The 25,222-nt window shown below is 51.9% G+C and overlaps 1 protein-coding gene and 2 long non-coding RNA genes across 3 annotated transcripts; all 3 read left to right on the top strand.

Annotated features, from left to right (window-relative positions):
- Positions 1-1,290: 1,290 nt before the first annotated feature.
- LOC135292161 (uncharacterized) lies at positions 1,291-9,101 on the top strand. The gene is made up of 2 exons (XM_064406388.1): positions 1,291-1,405; positions 2,932-9,101. Exon 2 carries the CDS (start codon positions 4,567-4,569, stop codon positions 6,565-6,567), a length of 2,001 nt encoding a protein of 666 aa, XP_064262458.1. The 5' UTR covers positions 1,291-1,405; positions 2,932-4,566; the 3' UTR covers positions 6,568-9,101.
- Positions 9,102-16,746: 7,645 nt separating this feature from the next.
- On the top strand, positions 16,747-17,295 carry LOC135292159 (uncharacterized). The gene is made up of 3 exons (XR_010354669.1): positions 16,747-16,833; positions 17,035-17,106; positions 17,194-17,295. It is a non-coding gene; the product is annotated as an uncharacterized LOC135292159 (long non-coding RNA).
- Positions 17,296-21,883: 4,588 nt separating this feature from the next.
- Positions 21,884-22,967, top strand: LOC135292158 (uncharacterized). The gene is made up of 4 exons (XR_010354668.1): positions 21,884-21,950; positions 22,152-22,223; positions 22,311-22,409; positions 22,854-22,967. It is a non-coding gene; the product is annotated as an uncharacterized LOC135292158 (long non-coding RNA).
- Positions 22,968-25,222: the final 2,255 nt, after the last annotated feature.

Here is a 25,222-nt window from a genome sequence, read left to right on the forward strand (position 1 = left end):
ACAGTCTGGAGCAACGACTGACTGATGCTTCCCCCTCCAAAGCTAATATGCCTTCCCTTGGAAAGATCCTGCTCTCCTAGTGCTGCAGCAGCAAGCTCTTCCTCCTGCCAGCACTCACTGCTCCTTGGAGATCTGTGAATCTTCAGGAGCAGCCTCCTTTTGCATGTGATGAAATCAGATCAGGGTAACTCTTGGCCTCCTCTTTCTTTTTCCCCTGGCAGTGCCTGCAAGGCCTGGCTTTCCTTCATGCCAAGCAGGTGATCCACAGAGACATCAAAAGCGATAACATCCTTCTGGGCCGGGACGGCTCTGTCAAGCTGGGTGGGTATTCCTGCTGAGGCGCAGCGCTGCGGGGAGGCGGTGTGGGGCTGCTTTGGAGAGGCTGCCGGGTGCCAGCAGTGGCTGCTGAGAGTGCAGGGAGCGCTGCGCAAGCCCAGGCCGCAGCTGGAAGGTGCTGAGTGGTCTAGAGAGCAACCAGGTATCCAGAGGAACTTTGGTTTGTGGGTGTTCCTTCCAAAGGGAGAGAGTTACAGTGTAAACGTTCAGGGCAATGAGGAAAAGCCAAGGTTTTGTGGGAATCGTGGGTGGGTTGTTACCTGTACAATTGCCCATGTCCTTGGCTGCAGCCCTGAGGAAGGAGAGCCCAGCTGCTTTTCCAGCTGGATTCAGCACTGCGTTCTGGGACTGAGAGTGAGAAGCCCTTTTCCTTGGTTTCCTACTTGAAGCAGTGTTTGTTTTCCTCCTCAGCTGATTTTGGCCTCTGTGCTGTGCTCAGCTCTGAGCACAGGAAACGGAGGTCAATGGTCAGGACCACTTACTGGATGGCATCCGAGGTGGTGAGAAGAGAGCCTTACGGCCCCAAAGTGGACACCTGGTCCCTTGGCATTGTGGGAATAAAAATGGCCACAGGAGAGGCTCCTTATATGCAGGAGACCAGTGTCAAGGTAAGGTGCAAATGTGCTCAGATAGCCGTGTCCTTCTGCTCTCAGTCCATTAGAGAAAATCCCATTCCCACAGCTTGAAGTGCTTCCAGCAAGGGCCACTTCAAAAAAGGTCTCTGGGGCTCACATCAGCCGTCAAGGCAAGACCTGGTGCTGGAATAGCTGGGGCTGCACTGGGGCCTTTTTTCCTTTGCGAGACAAGGCTCATTTCTAAGCATCTGCTGGGCAAGAAATTGCCGCTGCAGACTGGAGTTTTAAAGACGGGGTCTAGGTGAGCCCTGAAGGATATGGAAGAATCACATAGAGTCTCATGTTTCCTTTTGCTTCAGGCCAGCTACCTGATAGGCAAGCAAGGGGTTCCAAATCTGCAGCAGCTCAGGCTCCCCCCTGGCTTGTGTGAATTTCTGGGCTGCTGCCTGCAGATGGATGTGGACAGGCGAGGCTCTGCCAAGGAACTTCTGCAGGTACAAGGCAAAGCGGCTGCAGGCCAAACAGCTGTTCCCTGCCAGGGTTTGCTCCTTGGCCAAACTCCAGGGAATCAGATGGGCCCCCCACAGAGTAATCTCTGCTCTGGGTGCTTTTCAAATGAAAACCAAGTAGGATCTTGACTGCTTGAGGTTAGAAGGGCCCAGTGAAGGTCATCTAGCCCAGAACTCCAGCCACTGGCAAGGACATCTTCAAGTAGATCAGGTTGTTCAGAGGGCCATCCAAGCAGAGCTTGAATGTTGCTGGGCTTGGGGCTCCTCCCAGCTCTCTGGGCAGCCTGTGCCAGTGTTCCAGCACTCTCCTCACAAGCAGCTTCTTCCTCAGAGCCAATCTGAATTGAGTGTCTTTTAGCTTAAAGCCGTTCCCCCTTGTCCTCTTGCAATTGGCCCTGCTAAAAGAAATGTCCCCAACTTTCCTAGAAGCCCCTGAAAATATTGAAAAGTCTCCTTGGGGCTTGCTCTTCTCCAGGATAAACAGGCACAAGGCTCCCAGCCCTTCCTCAGAGGAGAGCTCCCACCTTCTGGTCATTTCTGTGTCCCTCTTTTGCTCTCAGGTGCTGTATTCAGGTTTGCCTGGTAGCAAAGGAACTGAAGTATTGCAATGCTGGCGACAGGGGCTTGAGGAACACAATGAAAGCAGTCCCTGCCAAGTGGTTTTAGATTGGTCTCTGGGAATGGGGGAGCTGGGGTGGAGCTCACTTTGAGCATCCGAGAGCACCCAGCTTGTCCCTCCTGGCCCACCCTTGGAGGTTTCTGCCAGCCAAACAGGCACAGCTGTGCAGGATTTGTGCCAGCCCCATGTGCTGCCTTGCCCCATCAAGTAGATGAGAATGGCTGTGGCTTTGCTGCCAGGTTTGGTGGCAGACAAGGAGCTGGTGACCAGGGCCACTTCCTTGGCTGTGCCTGCTGTGAAGGAAGATGCCAGCCAGCACAGGAGGGAGTGGGGTCTGCTGAGGCAGACACTGCTCTTCCTGCAAGCCAGAGCTGAGCACATCTGCACCCTGCTGCTTGTGTCCTTGCTCCTGGCTTGCTGCTGAAAACCTGAATGTCCAGCTTTCCTGAGATCAACACATGGGATCAACATTTTTCAGAGCTCTTGGGAGTCTCTTGAGGAACGCCTTATACCCCACATCTCTCTTGGACACTCAAAGAGCCCATGTCTGTAGAAAAGAGGAGCTTGAATAAGTCTGTTGACTTTCCTGAAAGGAATAAATCCTTAGGATAGCAAGCAGCAATCCCACAGTGATAGCAGGACAAAAATCCCAGCAAGTGACGACACCATGAGGAATGGACTAGTGCAGTTCTGGGCCATGTTTGTCTGTGACAGCAGCATGCTGGGCATGAAGGCAGACGTGCTGCTGGTGCCCTCAGTCCCATGTCTGTGTATTTCTGGGTGCTGGAGGAATCCAGCTCAACTCTGTTAGGAACTCAGTTTGGAAAAATGGTTCCTTTTTCCTTTGTCTCTTTTAATTTGGTTTGTTTTGTTTCTTTTTCCCTTTGGGCAGCATCCATTTCTGCAATCAGTGGAGCCTCTCTTAAGCCTCTTCTGACAGCCTGATTGCTGCCATCCCTGCAGCAAGGGAATGCAGGAAGCAAAGGAGATGACAAGGTGTGAGAGTCTGTCCGAAACTTCCCTCATTTTTTGCCTCTCGATCGTCATGAAAGCCAAGACCACCGGGGAAAGGGAAAGATCCTGTTCTGAAAATCCAGGTCTGTCTGGTCCACCAAGCCAGATTATTGCCTACGGGTGTGTTTGCTCAACTCATGGAACACTGCACCCAAGAAGGGGCAGTGTGCTCTCCTTCGCCTGCATCACCTAGCAACGCTAGTGCTGGAATTTCTCCACCCTTCTGACTTGGCTGGACTTTCTCTCTGGAATGACCTTTCTGGAGGTCACCACAAAAGGACCCTCCATTCACCGTACATCAACCACCGTGACAGATGGACTGAGATGGGAGAAGGTTCTCCCCTCAAGGACTGAGACGTGTGACCTCTACATGGAAAAGCTCCCCTCTTCTTCCCAAAAGGACTAAGACTGAAATCCCCACCGTAGGGTGAGGGAAGGTATGCGTGGGGACCGGAGCAAGTTTTGCAAGCGACCACTGGACCGAGAAGACAATGGTTCCTGCCTACGACATCTGCTGCTGACGACGCCTGTTCCTGATGGACTACTGATGGACTCCTTGTACCCTTTATCAATAGACTATTTTGAAATGGGTCCCCTTCCCCCATTTCAAAAGGACTATAAAAAAGGTTAGGCCTGACTGATACCTTTGAGATCTCCCCTGACGTGAAGATGACAGGCCTCTTTATCGACCGGACTTCGAGGGACTTTGTCATCTGCACATCTGGTAGCTATATACCTCCTTGCCCTCCCTCTCTTCTTTTTCTTTTCCTTATCCTTTTCCCTTTCTTCATTCCCCTTCTCTCTAACGCATCTTTGCTATGGCTATTTAATAAAAGTACATGTATTTTGATTTTACTGCAAATCCCCTTGTCGTGTCAGTTTTTGCACTCTGAGATCAGTGAAAAAGAACCTACACGAATCACGTCCTTAGGACGGATCATGTCATAAATTGGATCTTGGGTCACGGATCTTGGGTTCTGGGGACGGAGGAGTCTGCAGGTTACGTGTAGTTTGTAACAGGGGAAGGACGTTTCACGGCAGCCGCACCTAAACCGTCAAGTTTCCCGAAAGGGGTTGAATGGATTTAGAAAGCAAGGGCTGTGATTCGAATTTCCCGCATACTGCACGAACCAAGGCGGAAAAAGCATTCTCCAAACTCTTTTTGAGGGTTCTGTCTCCAGAATATCACAAAAGATCTCTTGGTGCAAAAGGGGAAAAAAAAAACCAAACCAAACTGTTTCTGTTGTAAGAGTGTGTTTAACTGTCTGGGAAGGAAGAGACACCTTGAAGAAACTAAGCAGGGCCTCCCAGATTGATACTGTCTCTTCAACTGTGTGTGTGTGTGTTTAAGTGTCTGGGAAGGAAGAGACACCTTGAAGAAACTAAGCAGGGCCTCCCAGATTGACTCTGTCTCTTCAGCCACCCAGGGAAAAAGTTGAGTGAAGGGAAAACACAGTGTGTGATTGTGTAACCGAAAACACCTCCCTGTTGTGGTCCCTAGTCCCTTCACAAAATGAATGAAGATTTTGGTGCCAAGGCAAAAACTGATTTTTACACACTACTTGCTAAACACAATGCAAAACCTTCACCAGGCGGAGAGGCCTGGGCAAAGAACAATTGGTTTAATTTAGAAAATGTTGTTGGTAGAATATGTTCTCTGCAGCATGAAACAAAATTTAAACTTGGTAAAGATAAAACCATCCTCTGCTCAGTTTTGGGAGCCTGCCTCACAGCAGCCATAGAAACTCGCTTTAAGCGAAGAAGTGAGGAAAATGCTATAATAGACTCCCTTCAAAACTTAGTTGGAGTTTTGCAAAAACAATTAGATGAAGAAAGAAATGAAAATAATTTATTACGGGCTGCCTTGAGAGAGGTACATGTTAAAAATTCACAGAACTTTGATTCCTCAAAAGAAACAGAGGAGAAGGAAACTTCTCACCTTAATCAAAATTACCCCCAAAAAGAATTAGTTCTGATGAAAAATTTTGGGTCACACTGTTGTTGCAATAGCATGAAACCTCAAATTAAAACAGAATGCAACTATATTAGTGATGAGGACTTTGACCCACATATAATCACTAAAGAAACCCCATACACTGCTACTGAATTAACAAAACTTGCAAAGCAGTATGGGCTTCTCTCCCACAAAACTGAAACAAAATCTCTCACTGGGAAAGTTCAAACACATTTGTCAGAACAAGAAGCCGGTGGGTACTGGGGACATGGAGTGTTCTTAACAACGGGAGACAGACGCATCCCATGGTCCCTAATTCAGCATATAGCTTATTGGACAGAGGGGCTTAACCCCTCGGAAAGGGGAAACCTTTTAACCATAGCTGGTACCCCTGACCAACTCCTGGAAAACATTCACAAAGCTGCCTGCTTGCAAATAATGCATGAAAGAAAACCAACTAGAAGCTATGAGTCACCAATGCAATCACCTGTAAAGTCTAAAATTATGACCTCTTTAATTCAAAGGTTTACAGAAACACTTAAACCTATAGCAATTTTCCCTCAAAAACCCATAGCAGCTATGTCCCCTATAGAAACACCAGATAAACTTCTTAGTAACCAGAATAACCCATTTGTTCCCTCTTATGACTTGCCGAGAAAAGGGATAAAATGGGATTGGAGTCTTTCTCAAGAGAAAGCACTGCAATCGCTGATTTTTGAAGCAACAGCTCACCAAGCACTGGACCCTATCCATCCTACAGATCCCTTTCAGGTAGAGTGGGGATTTGCCTCCTCAGGGTTATCAGTACACATTGGGCAGCGGGGTCCCGAGGGTCCGACAAGGCCTGTTGGTTTTTATTCCCATGGTTTCAAAGATGCTGAGAGAAGATACTCTACCTGGGAAAGAGGTTTGTCTGTGGTTAGCTTAACTCTCACAGGAGTAGAAAAAAACTTAGCAATACAAGAAACTGAGAGCTTGGGTAGCAGCCAAAACAAGCTTGCCTCTGTGATTAAAGCAACCCCTCCTTTCTTCCCCACTTCTGCTAACAGAGAGGGAGAAGGCAGTGCTCAGGTAGAGGAACTGTTAACCATTTGTAGTATTTTCCAGTGTAAGGGACAGAATTATTTTCTTGTCGGTATTAACATCAAGTCCTATGCCGCACTTGTATTTGTGTTGTTTCAGGCCAATGCTTTTAAAAGAGCTACAGGAAATAATACTGTTAAAGCAATACAGGGATGGTTTGGAATTTTCCTAACCCCACAGGAAATTCAATCTGATAATGTTTCTCACTTTACGGTCAAAAGTGCGCAGGATTGGGCAAAAGGTGAAGGGATTGAATGGACTTCTCACACCCCTTACGATAGATGGGGGGCAAATGGGTGTCCTAAAATCACTGCTTTTTGCCTGACAGCTCCAAGCATAATTCCTTCACTACACGGACCAGATGATTTCAAGAACCCAGCACATTACCCTGGACAACCTGTTTTTGGTGGACCACCCCCTATTGTAGGGGAAGTACCACTGGTGTTAAAAACCTCTCTGACAATCCCATTATTCTAACTCTTTCTGCCTCTTCGTGGCAGATTCTGTTGTGCTTATTTTTTACAGAAGAACTCCGTGGGACATGAAGACCTGAGAAACCATGATAACACTAGCATTATACAACAAATATAATGTTTTCCTTTCCCTTTATGGTAACACAAAGTGATAATATTACACTTAACATGTAAATTAAGTAAACTTGAACAAATTGGCCGCTATGAGTGAAAATCTGACCAAATTACAGCAACCACTGCAATCATCCTTAACACATCAGTGGCTGCTATCAAACATACTACCAAATTGGGAAAAGGTAAATGTAAACGACCACAAATTGGTGATTGATGCACTCAATGCCACACAAAATAATGTTTCTTTGTCTCTCAGCTGTATTCAGGCTCAATTGTGGATGCAGTCAGTTGCTGCCTCAATTATAAAAGAAGGTGAAGAAGGCACTTTTCCCACTGAAATTTGAAAAATAATCTGGGACAGTGCTACTGACTTTGAAAGAGAATTCCAATCCTGGTGGAATTTGGTGAATTTCACTTATAACCCCATTTCAAACACGGCCACAGCTTTTGTGTTAACCATACGTAGTGCTTCAGTACATTTGGTTTTTCCTACTATAGCATTAGGGATAAATCATGACGGAGCTATCCTCTATCCTTCGGAGCATAAGGAATGGGCCCGTCAGATTAACAACAAATGGCAAACTGTCAATCTGGAATCTTGTACTGTCCGTGAACAACAAGGGTTCATCTGTGAAAGCAATGCAATCATAGCCCAGGACATCTGTCTGGACAGAGAGCAGAATATCTGTCACTTTGAAATACATCCTAACGAGACTTCTGAAACGGTTCTCATATACATAGACAATGGATGTGCATGCTTTAGAACTGCCTGTGATCTTGTATTTGTAGAAAATGTAGTAGTGGATACTAGGAATCATTCAAATTTCTGTGCTTGTAATTTTACCAGAATTGTAGGATGTGATTTCTCTTATGTAGCTCCAGTTACCTCTCACCAGCTTTTGCAATCTAATTACACCCTGATTCACAAATTGATACCTACTCCAATTGGGATGAACCTCACTTTGGTAAAGCAGTTGCTGCTCCACCGAGACTTGGCTGAGATTCTGGGAAAGATCAAGAAAGATGGGCAGAAGACCCTAGTAACTGTTCATCACAATGTAAAACAAATACACCGTGTCATGGGAAAGAGTAAAGAGAGATGCCGAGCACAAGTGGTGGGATACTCTTTTTGGGTGGTCACCAACTGCCACAAGTGTCCTGAACACCATGTGTCATCCTATTGTTGTCCTTTTGATCCTGGTTTCGATTGGTTTTGTTTTGTCAGCAATCTTGTTTGTCATGAATTGGAGAATGATGAAACGGTTCACAAGACTGACGTCCATAATTAATGCACACAATTTGGCTGATGTCCTTTTTACTATGGACGTCCCCAAGACAATTGACACAAGACGATTATGAATCAGTAGATGTGTTTTGAAATAACTTTTTATCTTCCATTTTGTGACTTTGTTAAATTTATATTCATTTGATTATTGCTTTTACTTTTGACCATTTGTGATTTTATTTTGATTATTTGATTACCATTTGTGATTTTTCAATTATTTAAGATAATAATTTGTGATTTTGTTCCAATTATTATTTTGATCATTTTCAATTATTATTTAATTATTTGCTAAAAAAGTTGTTTTGATTTTGTTTTGCTAATTGCTTCCCTTTTTCGCCCTTCTTTTATTTCTTCTTATCTTTTTTTTTCCTCTTTTCCTCTCCCTCTGTCATACTGTCCCTATTTTCTGAGGTATGCTACCAGCGTGAAGGAGACTTGAAGACCTGCTGATGAAGATCCTTTCAAGACAATCGTGAGTCACGGGGTCGCGTGAGAGTCTGTCCGAAACTTCCCTCATTTTTTGCCTCTCGATCGTCATGAAAGCCAAGACCACCGGGGAAAGGGAAGGATCCTGTTCTGAAAATCCAGGTCTGTCTGGTCCACCAAGCCAGATTATTGCCTACGGGTGTGTTTGCTCAACTCATGGAACACTGCACCCAAGAAGGGGCAGTGTGCTCTCCTTCGCCTGCATCACCTAGCAACGCTAGTGCTGGAATTTCTCCACCCTTCTGACTTGGCTGGACTTTCTCTCTGGAATGACCTTCCCGGAGGTCACCACAAAAGGACCCTCCATTCACCGTACATCAACCACCGTGACAGATGGACTGAGATGGGAGAAGGTTCTCCCCTCAAGGACTGGGACATGCGACCCCTACATGGAAAAGCTCCCCTCTTCTTCCCAAAAGGACTAAGACTGAAATCCCCACCGTAGGGTGAGGGAAGGCGTGCGTGGGGACCGGAGCAAGTTTTGCAAGCGACCACTGGACCGAGAACACAATGGTTCCGGCCTACAACATCTGCTGCTGACGACGCCTGTTCCTGATGGACTACTGATGGACTCCTTGTACCCTTTATCAATAGACTATTTTGAAATGGGTCCCCTTCCCCCATTTCAAAAGGACTATAAAAAGGTTTAGAGCTGACTGATACCCTGGAGATCTCCCCTGACGTGAAGATGACAGGCCTCTTTGTCGTCCAGACTTCGAGGGACTTTGTCATCTGCACCTCTGGTAGCTATATACCTCCTTGCCCTCCCTCTCTTCTTTTTCTTTTCCTTATTCTTTTCCCTTTCTTCATTCCCCTTCTCTCTAACGCATCTTTGCTATGGCTATTTAATAAAAGTACATATATTTTGATTTTACTGCAAATCCCCTTGTCGTGTCAGTTTTTGCACCCTGAGATCAGTGAAAAAGATCCTATACGAATCACGTCCTTAGGAAGGATCGTGTCAGCTATGAAGGACAATACCAGTGTAATAAATAGGGCAGGAGATCTTTCTCCTTTTTAATGCCTTTATTTAAAAAATTCAGCTCTCGTTGGGGAGAAACGACAGGTCACCTGCACCCCCGCTGCTCCCAGGAGTGGCACGGAGGAGGAGGATGATGCAGCTGTGTCCGCTGGTATGCAGGCAGAGCTGGGGCTTCCGTCATCGAGGGAGTAGTGGGAATTCCACTTCTTTGGTCTAACATTCCAGGTCCTCTTTCTAGCTGACATCCTTTCAGATTAGGGTGAGGTGTAAAAAGGATCTTAGCAGATACTGGATTAAGTTCCTCATCTTTAGACATTACTTAGGTTTCTTAATTCCACGTCGACTCATTGTTTTTAGGGGTTTTTTCCCGGAAAATTGCAAAATTTGGTGAAATGCATTCTCATCTGCATACTAGCTCTGATGTCACCCCCCCCACCCTGCTACCTGCAGGCTCTGTGGAAGCAGCAGGGGGACAATTGTGCTTGATTTCTAACCATTAACAGGTAATTGAAGAAAAACTATTAACAAGAGGTGATTGCAACATGAAGCTACCAACAACAAATAGTCAACATTTCAACTCACAACAACTGGCCCAACCGGTTTAACTTTGCAGCCTTAAAAAAAATGGATAATTTGTGGGGGCGAACACCCCAGGTGTGGAGACACGAGGCTTGACTCCATTTCAGAAGGCTGATTTATTATCTATTCTATTAAAATACTACATTAAAACTATACTAAAAGAACAGAGAGGAAAAAATGACCAGAAGGCTACAAAAAAGAGGAATAGAAGAGAACAGAACAGAACAGAATAGAATAGAATAGAATAGAATAGAATAGAATAGAATAGAATGCATAACAAAAATCTTGTGACTGCTCACAGGCTCAATGATTGGTCATCAAGTGAAACCAATCCACATGGACCAATAGAAGATGCACCTGTTGCATTCCACAGCAGCAGATAGTTATTGTTTACATTTCTTTCCTGAGGCCCTCAGCTCCTCAGGAGGGGAAAAATCCTAGGAAAGGATTTTTAATAAAATATCATAGCTACAGATAACTGTTTTACTCATAACACCAGGAGAAGACCAGGGAATGCAGGAAGGCTAGACTAAGGAGCTCCTCTGTCTCCAAGCTGATCCAAACCAACAGACCTACTCAGATAAGCACCCAGGGACCACAGTGCACGCGCAAATGAGAAAAGTTCAAAAGTTCAGTCATGAGCAAGACCACAGCCTTCAGACTCAGAGACCATCAAAGACCCCGGTGTGACCACCACAGAAACAACGCGTGCCCAGAAGGGCGTGGATCTCATCGCCATGTGAGGGGAGGACAGGCGGGGCCAGGGGTTGAATGTGCATGAAGAGATTGTGTAATGCATTGCATATGGAACAGGTTTGTGAACAAAGATGTGGCTCGGACCAGGGCTCGGGGCACAAGTTTTCACGAGAGCCATCTCACCTGTGCCAGGCCCTGACACGCATCCCCACTTCATAACTACATCAGTTTGTGGAGTGGCGCTACAGGACATGAAATGTAACAACGCAGACACGCATCTCTCCAAGGTAAAAAAGGGGGCAGTTGAATTTCTGACTCCAACATTTACAGATTTCCAAAAGTGACAGTGGATTGGAGGGTGAAAGTGCCACTTCTCCAATGACACTGGACAAACCAACAGTCCATCAAATTTCTCCTCCTGCAGAAAAGAATGCATAACAATACGTTATTTGCATAACGTGTGTGAGAAAGTTTGTTACAAGAATGTAAACATCAGAAGGTTTAGAAAAACTTGTCCTAGGGTGAGGTTATGATGCTTGCATCCCCAATCGTGTGTTCTGTTAATGCTGGATATTACGTACTGTGCCTTCACGACTGGCCCTGAAGAGCAAGGTTTGTTTTGGTTTGTTATCAGCCTGCTCCCCCACGGCTGGCAGGACAGACAGACAGCTCAGTTCATAATGCAGCTTTTGCTTTTTGCTTTGCTTGCTGTTGCTTGCTTTGCTCTTGCTTCTGCTGTGCTCCTGCTTTGCTTTTGCTTTTTGGCTTCTGCTTGTTAGTCAGTTTAGCTAAGCAGTACAGATTTTTCCCTGGACTGTTTTTCCTTTCCCTTTTTGAAACCACTCACACCTGCTCCAGACTGGGACCTGGGAAACACCGAGAGTTTGCATCCTGTGGCCTGCAGCAGCTATCCCCAGCGCCGGAGGGAGCGACAGCAGAGCCACCACTGCCAGGAAAGACTTTCTGAATTTGTCATCCTTTTCAGATGGGTGAAAGCATTGTCATCTGGTATTGTTCATTTTGTGTGCTGGGGGTGTTTTGCCTGTCAAATAAACAGGTTCTTTCCACTTCTCTGCAAGGAATCCTACCCGAACTGCTGGGGGGAAGGGGCCATGTGGGGTTGCTTTCTGGGGGGCCCCTTTGGAGGTTTTCTCCCAGAGTGACCCTAATCCAGGACAGAACATTAAAAACCAGGGCGACAGTGGAGTCTATTTATTCTGCATATGGCTTCACTGTGACCAGCGGTGGGAAGGGAAGGGAAGGGAAGGGAAGGGAAGGGAAGGGAAGGGAAGGGAAGGGAAGGGAAGGGAAGGGAAGGGAAGGGAAGGGAAGGGAAGGGAAGGGAAGGGAAGGGAAGGGAAGGGAAGGGAAGGGAAGGGAAGGGAAGGGAAGGGAAGGGAAGGGAAGGGAAGGGAAGGGAAGGGAAGGGAAGGGAAGGGAAGGGAAGGGCTGTGTAGCCTCAGGGTCCGACAGGGCTGGTGAGCAGCCCCAGAGACACAACAACCCAGGTGCAACCAGACTTGATTTCCAGGTCGAAAAACTCGGCATAGCTGGCCTGGACTTCCCTGTAGGGCACGTGGGGGCTTTGGAGTCCCCCGTAAGGTGCACGACGGGGTGGGGCCCCTTGTGACACACCCAGGGATATTTTAGGTTTCCTCTGAGGCAGGGAGGGCAATGGGGTCCACTTCAAGTCATGCAAGGGATTTGGAATCCTGTGTGAGGCATGTAGAGGGTTTGGGATCTCTCCCAAGGTGTGCAGGGTGCTGGGATCTCTCCTGAGGCACATGTCGGGGTCCTGGGGTCTCATTTCACATGTAGAAAGGGCTGTGGACTCCCGTAAGCGTGCAGGTGCTTTGTGTCCCTCCTGCTGCACGCAGTGGGGCTGGAGTGTCTGCTGAGGCACGCAGGGGACGGGGACCTCCGGCAGTCCCTCCCGGGCCCGTGCGGCTCGGGGCTGCCGCGGCCCAGGGCCAGCCGCCGTGCCGGGATGGCGGTGGCGAGGCGCCGAGGCGGAGCTGCCCCGCCGGGTCACGCTGCACCGGCACGGCACGGGCGGTGCTGAGCGCCGGGCAGGCGGCACCGCCAGCCCAGGGGCCACAGCCCCGGCCCTGCCTCTTTTGGGCCAGGCACAGACAGCCCCGTGGGACGGGCACCGCTCAGCGCCCAAGGGGACGGAACAGATGCCAGAGGAGCCCCAGGAGCCCTGGACAGGGCCCTGGCGTTGCCCGCCCGGCTCCCCCGGGCCTGTGGCCATCCCGGGCAGCAGGAGCTCGCTCTGGGCCGTGCTCTCCCCGGCCAGCGGGGCTCCGGGCCAGCACCCGGCTCCTGCCACTGCCCTGAGAATGCTGAGGGGCTTTCGCGGCGGAACTGAACTTGACAGGGACAGAATTCATAGGAGACTTGTTCTGGCCTTTTACAAGGTTAACTGAGAAACAACTTAAAATCCCAGGCTAAATCGTCTGCTTTAACGTGTGGGGATTCCTTCAAGACCCTTCCTAATTCCCGTGGTGCCGGGCCGGGCCACGTCCCAGCGAGCACCAAGACCCAGCAGCTCGATGGATGCAGCACGGCTGGCACCAGGGAAATGAGTCAGTGTCCCTACAGCTGCCTGCTCTGCCTGCACGGCTGTAACACAACAGCAATGTTCCAGAAGGAAGAGGCATTTTTACATCCTCACGACCGTGTGATCTTTGGTCCTGGCGGTGGATCAGAGAGAAAAGCCAAATGTGACAGAGTAAACGTGACTCTAGGAGAGGGATGCCTCAGCAGAGGGTCTGGGGACCTGTGGTGCCAGCCAGTGGCCCGGCACTTGGACACAGCAGCAAGACCCCAGACTATCACACTTCACCTGGGAGGGTAGAAAAGCTCAGGGGTTCTTTGTTCAAGGTCCTCCAGAGGCACCAGCTGAAGCTGCCACAGTTCCACCTTGATAAAACTGTTTAAAAAGATCCAGAGGTCTGACACTCTGCTGTGGAGGACATTCCACATGTTATATTTGCCCAATTATCCAATTTTAAAAGAAGCCACAAAAACAACCAAACAAAATGAAACGAAACAGCAATTTGAATTATGTAGCTTAATATATATACAATTGAATACATTCAAAATATTGACAGTATCATTTGCTGGAAGTAACGAATAATTTGGTCCTGATAATAGCGTATAAGCAAAAATAACCATGCGGGGTATGCGTGGGGTACGGAGTGCAGGGCTTTTGGACCCCCGTCACCTCACGTACTAGCGTGTCAAGCCAACATTCCCCTTTTTATGCTGTATGTCATTACCATCTCCTCCCATTTTCAATTCATCACACTTGTATCACTGCCCTCATCATCACCTTTACCACGCATGCTCCACACTTCTTTAAGTAAGTTGTACCACTGTTTGGGGATATTCTTTGAGGAAGGCCTCTCCTCTTCCTCCATGTCCTGTAGTTCACCTTTTGGATTACACATGCGCACCAAGCTGCTACAGTATAAGCCAATACTGTGTTCTAACATTAAAGCAGTGGATCTCATATAATCAACATTTTCCTGGTGTCCAACCAAATTCTCCTCTCTTCCACTAAATTTAATCATAGTTATCTCTTGCTTCCTCCTGTTCTGAACATCTGCAGGAGACCTGTAGGGAGAGGGATAAACCCTCCTCTCCCTTTCTTGCTTGGCATTACACCTTTAACTGTTTTATTATTTCCAAATATTAATTACTTTATTAATATTGATTACTCTTTCAAATTTGTCAGCATGAATGATATCTATTTACCACACACAGTTCTCATCTTTTGGGCATTTAGGAGCTTTTCATTTTGCTTTGCACCCAAGAAAAATATACCCCCAAATGTGCACAAATAACTCCTTTCGCATATCCTCCTTTTCAGCTGGTTTTTCCATTTTTCTCTGCTATCTTGTCCTCATCTTTCCACAAGTCCTGTGTCTATTCAAGTCCAGCCTGGGACCGTGCACGCCTTTGCTTTAGTTCTGTAGTGATTTATGCCCAGCCATCCTGCCAACCACACCCATTTCAATGTTGCAACAACCTAACTCTGGGCTGCAGTATGTGAATCACACTCGGCTGTGTGAGATGGCAGAGCACCAGAGCAGGCTCTGAAGAAGGGGCATTCGGTACATTAGTGAAGTGAGTGCTGGAACCTGGGCTAGCTCTTAGAACTCCGGCACTACGGCAGGAGTCGGGAACTGCCTCGCTATGGGGATTTACCAGAGGCAGAACCTGTAGTGCCACTTGCTCTCCAGTGCCAGACACAAGCCACGACAGGGACGAGGCACAGGAGAAAGGAGGAGGCGTCCCGTCTTCAGATTCCACAAGGAACACCTTAGTCCAGGCGAAGAGAACAGGATGAAAAGCCCCTAGCTGTACTGCCCAAGGGGTTTTGTACACATACAAGTCATGGGGTGGATGCAAACAATGAACCAATAGGGAATGCTCAGGAGAGGAGTGAGGGGCTTACATCAAGTGTCTGGGGCCAGTTGGGGTAGGAGGGTGGAGAGGATGGGTCACAAGGGCCAATGGGGCTCCCAGGAGTAGGGGAATTCCAAAGGGGAGTTGCAGTCAGGGATTGGCCCAAAGGTTTGGGAACCAAGGGGCTGGGTTGCCTTGACAGGCAGGGAAAGAGCTGGAACAAGGGGTGGGGAAGGGCACGAGGGACAGTTTGGAGGGAGGGTAAAACCCACAGGTGAACCAAGTCAGGAAAAAAAATGGGGGATAACAGAGCCCTTAAACAACACTTAAAATGAAATCAATAAAATAAATTTGAACTGCAACAATAAGAGCATCTTGAGGGACGCAGCCTGACCAGCAATGTCAGCAGGCAAAAGAAAGGTTTTGCTAAGCAATGGCCCTTTGATGAAGCAAAACATTTACAATCAGGGCAGTCCATTCATGCGGACGGGCGCACACTCTGGGGGTAGAGCTGAGGCCATGAGGTCACAGCAGGGCTCTGGGGTCACAGCAGGCTGAGCTCTCAGCAGGCCCTGAGGTCACAGAGGTGCCAGAGGTGCCAGAGCCCCGTGGTTGCAGAGCAGCACAAGGAGCCAGCAGTCAGTCCCTGAGCACAACTGTTGTGGCAGCAGCGGCGGTGGCAGCAGCGGTGCTGACGTTGGGACAGCGGTGTCGGGAGAGCGGTGGCAGCAAGAGCTGCGGGACTGGCGGAGGACAAGGCACCATGGCCCTTGCTCTGCGCCTCCTACTCCTGCTGCTCCTGGCCGTGGCCCTGCCTGCCAGGGCTGCCCAGGCTGCTCCGCTGCAAGCGCGGCGAGCAGGTGAGCCGGCAGCCTGGCTGCCCTTTCCCGGGACAGCGCTCCCGGCTCCCTGGGAAGCGCTGGGGATGGTTTTGCCCAGGGCTTTTGGGAGGGTTTCCTCTGTGGGAGGGAGAGAGACCCCACGGGCCCTGGGCTACTCCAGCCACCCCTCCAGAGATGTTGCAAAGGGCCTGCAAAGAAGTTGGAGAGTGAGCAGGAGCCAGCCCAGAGCTCCCCAGGCCCCTGTGCACCTTTGGCCATGTCCATTCACATCTGGCTCCCACAGCCTTACCCAACACCCCTGCATTGGCCAGTTCCCTGTGGCAGAAGGGGATCCCAGCACACCATGGAAATGGTTCTGGTCTCTGCTCCCTTCTAGCCTGGAATCGTGACATGGGTTTTCAGGACGTCCTGATGAATGATGGTTTGAAGTTCCTGGAGGATGCTGGAGGCAAGTTTTCATTCTGCCTTTCCTTAGTGAATAATAAGGGTCAGTGCAACAGAAGCTCACTTATAAACCATTTCCCTTAACAAAATCTTAAGATTAAAAGAATCTGGAAACCTTGCCCTGCTCCCTTCTGGAGGCCTGCGGGCTCCCACAGGATCACTGTCAGTGGGAGGAAGGAGCATTTAGCTTTCAATCTTCCTCCCGTGTGCTGTGCCAGTGTGTGCTTCCGTGTGCTCTGTGCAGTCACAGAGAAGAGCAGAGAGGGAAGGGGCCGGGCCCAGGGCTGTGCCCCGGGGCTGAGCCTTGTGGGCAGCCTGAGGATCTCCTGCAGTGCCACAGGAGCTCTTCTGTCCTGCCTTTCTTTGCAGCTGAACCTGCCGGTGAAGGGCCCACATCCAGGACAGAGGCTCTGGGAGATGCTGAGGGTAGGTCAAGGCCTTTCCCCTGGGAGAGCTGCCAGCTCAGAGCCCAAAGCTGGGCCAGGGAGGCAGCGCTGCAGGTGCCAGCACAGAACCATGCACGTGTGTGCCCGCGCCCTGCACGATCCCCTCACCGCTGCTGCGGCTCAGTGGTGCCCGTGCAGATCAGCAGAGATGGCAGAAGCTTCTGTGGCTGTTGAGTTACAGGTGTGTCTGCGGGGAGGACTTCTCCAGCTCCAGGGCTGGATGCTTGGCCGCAACCCAGCTCCCATGGCAGGGGTGAGTAGTGTGTCCCTGCTGACCCCACAGGCTGAGCCCTGCTTTTGTGGGATCCATTCCTGGGAAATGGAACTACTTTCTCTTAAGGTCCTCCGACAGGAGAAACCAAAGACATGGCAGGCAAGAAATTCCAGGACCCATTAGTAATCATGTGGCAAATGCTGAAGGAATGTCTGCAGAGAAGACAAGGTGGGTGCATTTCCCTCATTCTTCCCCTGGGTCTCAGCAGCTGGGGAAGACTTTGGCTGCACATCTAGACACGCCGTGCCTGGCACAGCTGGAAGGGATCCATGGCAGCCTCGCTGCCCCGCTGCTGCTTTCACGCCCTGCAGGGCTGTTTCCCAGCCTGGCCTGGCTGCAGCTTCTGCCCAGCCTCTGCAGGAAGGCATTTGGCATCAGCTGACAGACAGCCCAAACTGGACCACCGGACATGCCCACCCTCAGATCCCCTGCACTTCCTGGTGTCCAGGCAGATCAGATGTTGGGGCTCTTTGGGGAAGGAAGCAGCCTTGGGTTGTCCAAAAATCCTGGGTGTTTTCTGATCCTTATCCATTCCTTTCACAAGTGATGCCTCCTGAAATTGTCCCCTTCCCCATTCCCAGTGAGGAATGTTTCCACCTGATCCAGCTGTCTCTTTTCCATTTTCCAGAAATGAAAGGAGAGCCTGTGCAGAAGGAAGCATTTCCCAGAGGAAGCAGTGGTTCTGTGCCAGCCTCGGCTGCAGGAAGGGAGGCCATGCCAGGCACAGATACAGGAGGTAATTGCTGTGCCTCTGGGCCTGAGCCCTGCTGAGGCTTGAGCTGCCCTCTCTGCTGCTTGGCAGTGCGGGCACAGCCTGGACTAGAGCGGCACAGCCCAGGGGAATTATCCCGAGCAGGCTCAGGGCACTCGGGTCCTGAGCAGTCCTGCTGGGGTCCCTCCATGGGAGACATGTCCTGAAACCTGGCAGTGACTGCATGGGGTGCCCACGGTGGGGAAAGGACAGAGGGGGAGAGCAAGGCTCCAGTGTGTCCTGAGAGGGCCTGGCTTGTTGCCCTTGGGATCTGGGGGGTGTCCCCACAGAAGGAGGGCAGGAGGGAGTGTAGGAGGGAGGTAGGGAGGCATAGCTGTGGCACTGCCTGCTGCAGTTTGCCCCAGGGCTTTAGGGAGGATTTCCTCTGTGTCTGAGGGAGAGAGCCCCAGGGCCCTGTGCTGCTCCAGCCACTCCTCCCTGGGATGTTGCTGAGGGCAGGGAAAGGGTGTGGAGAGTGACCAGGAGCCAGCCCAGAGCTCCCCAGGCCCCTGTGCACCTTTGGCCATGTCTATTCACATCTGGCTCCCACGGCCTTAGCCGACCCCCTTGCAGTGCCCAGTTTCCTGTGGCAAAACGGGATCCCAGCACACCCTGGAAAGTGTTCTCATCTGTGCTCCATTCTAGATGAAGTTGCTGGGAAGGCTTCTCCATCAGCTTGGATGAATAAAGTTTTGAAGCCCTTGGAGCCTCCTGCAGGTATGTTCTCAGTGTGCCACCAAGGAAGAATTGTAGACAAGCGGGCAGGAACCAGGTGACAGAAGCTTCTGTGGCTGTTGTGTTACAGATGTATCTACAGGGAGGACTTCTCCAGCTTCTCCAGCTCCTACCTTGGATGCTATACGCAAGCCCAGCTCCCATCACAGTGGTGAGTAGTGTGTCCCTGCTGACCTCAGAGGCTGAGCCTTGCTTTTGTAGGATCCATTCCTGGGAATTGGAAATATTTTTCTCTAAGGTACTCCAACAGGGAAAGTCCAAGATACAACAGATAAGATGTCCCTGCAACCATCCAAACAGATTAGGCAAGAGCTGAAGGCACCCCTGCAGACAAGAGAAGGTGGGTGCATTTCTCTCATGCTTCCCCTGGGACTCAGCAGCCAGGGGCTTTGGCTGCACATCTGGACACGCCATGCCTGGCACAGCGGGAAGGGATCCATGGCAGCCTCGCTGCCCCGCTGCTGCTTTCACATCCTGCAGGGCTGTTTCCCAGCCTGGCCTGGCTGCAGCTTCTGCCCAGCCTCTGCCGGAAGGCATTTGGCATCAGCTGACAGGCAGCCCAAACTGTAACACACCCTGAGATCCCCCACTATATCCAGCCCTGCAGATTAGGAAAAGGGTGTCTGTTTGGAGGTGGAAGTGCTCACATCATGCCACTGTAATCTGGCCATTTTCCTGCTCCATAAATTTCACAAATATTACCTCTGATGCCACCGCCCAAGTGGGGAACAGCTCCATCTGATGCAGCTGTCTCCCTTCCTTTGTCAAGAGATGGACATAATGCTTCAGTGGAAGTTGGCATTTCTTGAAGGAAGCACTCCATCTTCGGTGCGAGCCCCAGCTGCAGGAAGGAAGGCAATGCCAGACACGGGCACAGGCACAGCAGGTAATTGCTGTGCCGGGCTCAGCCCTGGCCGGGGCTGTGTGGCAGCAGCTCTTCCCCCAGGGCCTGCCCTTGCCCGGCCCTGCAGCAGCCAAAGCTGGAGGTGCCTCGGCTTCCAGGCCTCTGGAGCTGGTTCAGAGCCCCGGGGAAACGGGACTGGTGCAGCAAGGTCCCTGGCGCTGCAGCTGCTGAGGAGCTGGCCCTGAGTGCCCAGAGGCCCAAGGCACAGGAGCAGCCCCGAGCGGGAGCCCTGCCGCCAGCCCAGGGCCAGAGCCAGCCCTAGCACACAATGGAAACAGTTCTCATCTTGATTTGCTTCCAGACTGGGATGCTGGGAATGATTCTGCATTAGCCTGGCGCTCTGAAGTTGTGAAGCCCTCCGAGCATTCTGCAGGTATGTTCTCACTGTCCCACCAAGGCGAAATGTTTGACTGACTGGTCAGGACCAGGTGACAGAAGCTTCTGTGGCTGTTGTGTTACAGATGTGTCTGCAGGGACGACTTCACCAACTCCTACCCTGGATGCTGCACAAAAGCCCAGCTCCTATGGCAGGGGTGAGTAGTGTGTCCCTGCTGAACCCTCAGGCTGAGCGCTGCTTTTGTGGGGTCCATTCCTGGGAAATGGAACTACTTTCTCTTAAGGTCCTACGACAGGAGAAACCAAAGACATGGCCGGCAAGAAATTCCAGGACCCATTAGAAATCATGTGGCAAATGCTGAAGGAATGTCTGCAGAGAAGACAAGGTGGGTGCATTTCCCTCATGCTGCCCCTGGGACTCAGCAGCCGGGGGCTTTGGCTGCACGTCTGGACACGCCGTGCCCGGCACAGCGGGAAGGGATCCATGGCAGCCTCGCTGCCCCGCTGCTGCTTTCACGCCCTGCAGGGCTGTTTCCCAGCCTGGCCTGGCTGCAGCTTCTGCCCAGCCTCTGCAGGAAGGCATTTGGCATCAGCTGACAGGCAGCCCCAATTGCACCACAGGCCATGCCCACCCTCAGATCCCCTGCAATTTCCTGATGTCCAGGCAGATCAGATGTTGGGGCTGTTTGAGGAAGGAAGCAGCCTTGGGTTGTCCCAAAATCCTGGGTGTTTTCTGATCCTTATCCATTCCTTTCACAAGTGATGCCTCACCTTCCCCATTCCCAGTGAGGAATGTTTCCATCTGATCCAGCTGTCTCTTTACCATTCTCCAGAAATCAAAGGAGAGCCTGTGCAGATGGAAGCATTTCCCGGAGGAAGCGGAGGAAGCAGTGGTTCCGTGCCAGCCTCGGCTGCAGGAAGGGAGGCCATGCCAGGCACAGACACAGGAGGTAATTGCTGTGCCTCTGGGCCTGAGCCCTGCTGAGGCTTGAGCTGCCCTCTCTGCTGCTTGGCAGTGTGGACACAGCCTGGACTAGAGCGGCACAGCCCAGGGGAATTATCCCGAGCAGGCTCAGGGCACTCGGATCCTGAGCAGTCCTGCTGGGGTCCCTCCTTGGGAGACATGTCCTGAAACCTGGCAGTGACTGCATGGGGTGCCCATGGTGGGGAAAGGACAGAGGGGGAGAGCAAGGCTCCAGTGTGTCCTGAGAGAGCCTGGCTGTTTGCCCTTGGGATCTGGGATCTGACCCCAGCAGAAGGAGGGCAGGAGGGAGTGTAGGAGGGAGGGATAGCTGTGGCACTGCCTGCTGCAGTTTGCCCCAGGGCTTTAGGGAGGATTTTCTGTGAGTTTGAGGGAGAGAGCCCCAGGGCCCTGGGCTACTCCAGCCACCCCTCCCAGGGATGTTGCTGAGGGCAGGGAAAGAGTGTGGAGAGTGATCAGGAGCCAGCCCAGAGCTCCCCAGGCCCCTGTGCACCTTTGGCCATGTCCATTCCCATCTGGGTCCCATAGCCTTACCCGACCCCCTTGCAATGCCTTTTTCCCTGTAGCATTAGGGGATCCCAGAATGCCACAGATATGGTTCTGATCTCTGCTCCTTTTTAGACTGGAATCGTGACATGGGTTTTCAGGAAGTCCTGATGAAGGATGGTTTGAAGTTCCTGGAGGATGCTGGAGGCAAGTTTTCATTCTGCCTTTCCTGAGTGAATAATCAGGATCAATGCAACAAAAGCTCATTTATAAAGCATTTCCCTTAACATTATGTAAGGGCTGAAGGATTCTGAGAATCTTTCCCTGCTCCCTTCTGGATCCCTGAGGGATCCCACAGGATCACTGTCAGTGGGAGGAAGGAGCATTGATCTTTCAGTCCTCCTCCCGTGTGCTGTGCCAGTGTGTCCTTCCGTGTGCTCTGTGCAGTCACAGAGAAGAGCAGAGAGGGAAGGGGCCGGGCCCAGGGCTGTGCCCCGGGGCTGAGCCTTGTGGGCAGCCTGAGGATCTCCTGCAGTGCCACAGGAGCTCTTCTGTCCTGCCTTTCTTTGCAGCTGAACCTGCCGGTGAAGGCCCCACATCCAGGACTGAGGCTCTGGGAGATGCTGAGGGTAGGTCAAGGCCTTTCCCCTGGGAGAGCTGCCAGCTCAGAGCCCAAAGCTGGGCCAGGGAGGCAGCGCTGCAGGTGCCAGCACAGAACCATGCACGTGTGTGCCCGCGCCCTGCACGATCCCCTCACGGCTGCTGCGGCTCAGTGGTGCCCGTGCAGATCAGCAGAGATGGCAGAAGCTTCTGTGGCTGTTGAGTTACAGGTGTGTCTGCAGGGAGGACTTCTCAAGCTCCAGGGCTGGATGCTTGGCCGCAACCCAGCTCCCGTGGCAGGGGTGAGTAGTGTGTCCCTGCTGACCCCACAGGCTGAGCCCCGCTTTTGTGGGATGCATTCCTGGGAAATGGAACTACTTTCTCTTAAGGTCCTCCAAAAGGAAAGACCCAAGATACTGCAGCCAAAAAGTCTCATGACTCAGATGAATTCCTGAGACAAACACAGAAGGAAGCACCCGGAGGACAAGGTGGGTGCCTTTCCTTCATGCTTCCCCTGGGACTCAGCAGCCGGGGGCTTTGGCTGCACATCTGGACACGCCGTGCCCGGCACAGCGTGAAGGGATCCATGGCAGCCTCGCTGCCCTGCTGCTGCTTTCACATCCTGCAGGGCTGTTTCCCAGCCTGGCCTGGCTGCAATTCCTCCCCAGCCTCTGCAGGATGGAATTTGGCATTAGCTGACAGGGTGCCCCAACTCTACTGTGGGCCTGAGATCCCCTGCCATTTCCCAGTCTCTGAGAAGATCAGGCGGTGCAGCTGTTTGCACAAGGGAGTGCACTGGCCCAGCCCCAATTACCTGGGCTTTTTCCTGATCTTTACCTGTGACTTAGACAAGCATTGCCTCCTGAAGGTGCCACCTCCCCAGTGGGGAATATTTCCATTTGATCCAGTTGTCCCTTTTTTCCTTTTTCAAGTGATGGAGCAAAAGGCTGTTCAGGAGGAGGAACACTCAGGGAGAAGCAGTGGCTCATTGGCAGCCCCTGCTGCGGGAAGGAAGGCGATGCCAGACACGGGCACAGGCACAGCAGGTAATTGCTGTGCCGGGCTCAGCCCTGGCCGGGGCTGTGTGGCAGCAGCTCTTCCCCCAGGGCCTGCCCTTGCCCGGCCCGGCAGCAGCCAAAGCTGGAGGCGCCTGGGCTTCCAGGCCTCTGGAGCTGGTTCAGAGCCCCGGGGAAACGGGACTGGTGCAGCAACGTCCCTGGCGCTGCAGCTGCTGCGGAGCTGGCCCTGAGTGCCCAGAGGCCCAAGGCACAGGAGCAGCCCCGAGCGGGAGCCCTGCCGCCAGCCCAGGGCCAGAGCCAGCCCTGGCTCCCGACTGGGCAGGGGCTGCGCTGGGTCCTGACAGGGCCTGAGCCTGTCCCCTGGGGCTGGGGGTGCTGTCATGGGGCAGGGAGGGCCAGGGCTGGCATTGGCTGCTCAGGGATGGCTTTGGCCCGTGTCCCTGGCAGCAGCCACTGCCCAAGCAGCTGCGCTGCCCCCGGGCTCTCCTCCCGGCCTGCTGGGCTTTGTTGGCTGGCACAGCCTGTGCCAAGGGCCGGCAAGGTGCCTGCAGGCCCCAGCTCTGGGGGAAACAGAGAACGTCCTGCCCGTATCCACCGTGCTGCCAGCTCAGCAGTGCAGCACAGCACGGGCTCACGCTCCCCATCGCTCCCACAGATGCAGCCGGCACCACAAGACCTGTTACCGATGCCCAGGATGGCCTCGGAAGGGGTTTCTGTCAGGGAACAGTCTGCTGGCTAGGGTTACTGGGAGGCGTGCTTTCTTTGGAGCTTGTCTTCATGTTGGGCTGCTTTGGAATCGGGTATTCCTGGAAGAGAAAACAGTGAGTGTTTTCTTGCTCTCCCCCTCAAACAGCTTCTTTTGAAAGTCTAACGTGGTCAGGGAACATTCCCATTGAGACTGCAGTGGGGTTGTGGCCAGTCCATGATTGTCCAAATAACTCTGCTGAGGGTTCTGCTGCTGCCCAGTGCTTCCATTGGCCTCTCAATTGCTGGGCCTTGTCCTGGGGGCCCCGCTGGGGCTGCAGCCAGAGCTGGCTCCCACTGAGGCTGCCTGGCCAAGAGCAGCCCCAGGGGCACGGGGCAGAGGCAGAGGGAGGTGGGGAGGAGAAAGAGCAGGGCCGAGATTGCCCTTGAAAGGCAGAGGCGCTCTGGGGCCCGCTCCTGGCCAGGGACCCTGCCCAGAGCCGTGCCCTGCTGGCCGGGGCCTTGAGGGGCAGCTGTCCAGTGGGGCCCAGCTGTGCCAGCAGCTCCAGCCGTGCTGGGGAGCCTTGCCAGCTCTGGGCCCTGCTGTGCACGAGGGTCCCTGTGTGCCACTGGCAGCTGGGGCCTCAGCCACCTCCTCTCTGCACAGGAGCGCCTTGGGACAGGAGTTGGAAGACAGTGGCTGCACCTCACACCGACAGCGTGAGCAGCTTCTCCAGCAGCAGTAACGGCCTGGACAGCCCTCTCAAGTGTTCTGTGAAGAGGACCCCAGAACAACCGTCGACAAGGAAGCCTCTTATTGCCCCGTAGATCCCACTGCCACCTGCTCTCCCCATTGGCCTCCCCAAGCTGCCTTCATTCCTTTTTTTTATCTCAGTCTGTCCCATCCCAGCCAACCCGAGTTCCGCTAGGGACCCCAGGACCAGCCCAGCACCTTCCAGCACCTCCTCAGACCAACACATCCCTTCCCCTGCCCCTGAGCCCCCTGGCCTTGCCCTCTAGGCAATACTGAAGGTGACACCCCACCCCACCCCACCCCACCCTCCCCCCCCCTCCAACTCCCGCTTACAGGGTAGGCAATGGCCCATTCCTGTGTTGAAATAAAGAGATGGATTTGTGTCCTAGTTTGAAAGCAAAACCAGTGAGAGGCTCCAAGTCAGAAATACAATTTATTAGGAAACGGGAAAAAAAACTAAAATACATGCAATAATACAAAAGAAAAACCACTGACAGGGTCAGAATACAGCCTGACACCCTGCTAGTTAGGGTGGTGGTAGCAGTCCAGATGAAATGGACTTGTGGAAGTGGTGATCCTGTCGAAACAATCTGGTAGCTCTCATCCTCTGGAAAAGCAGTGGGTAAGGGCGGCGGTTCCTCTGGGAATCCAGTGGAGAGACTGCTTGTTGTGTCCCAAAACCCAGATTATATCCAGCTGGGGATGCTTAGCTCCTCCCCCATGGGCAGAGCATCTCACAGTGGGCTGATATCATTCTGCCTCATGCTGTGGGTCCTTGATTAGCCATGAAACAGAAATGGCTCTGGGAGGGAGTTATCTCTGAGTCATGTGGCAAGACATTGAT

Source organism: Passer domesticus, unplaced genomic scaffold (genome assembly GCF_036417665.1).
Source record: "Passer domesticus isolate bPasDom1 unplaced genomic scaffold, bPasDom1.hap1 HAP1_SCAFFOLD_222, whole genome shotgun sequence".
NCBI lineage: Eukaryota > Metazoa > Chordata > Aves > Passeriformes > Passeridae > Passer > Passer domesticus.

Excerpts from the sequence above, each read along its gene's own strand:
- LOC135292161 (XM_064406388.1), top strand. The coding sequence starts at position 4,567 with ATGAATGAAGATTTTGGTGCCAAGGCAAAAACTGATTTTTACACACTA.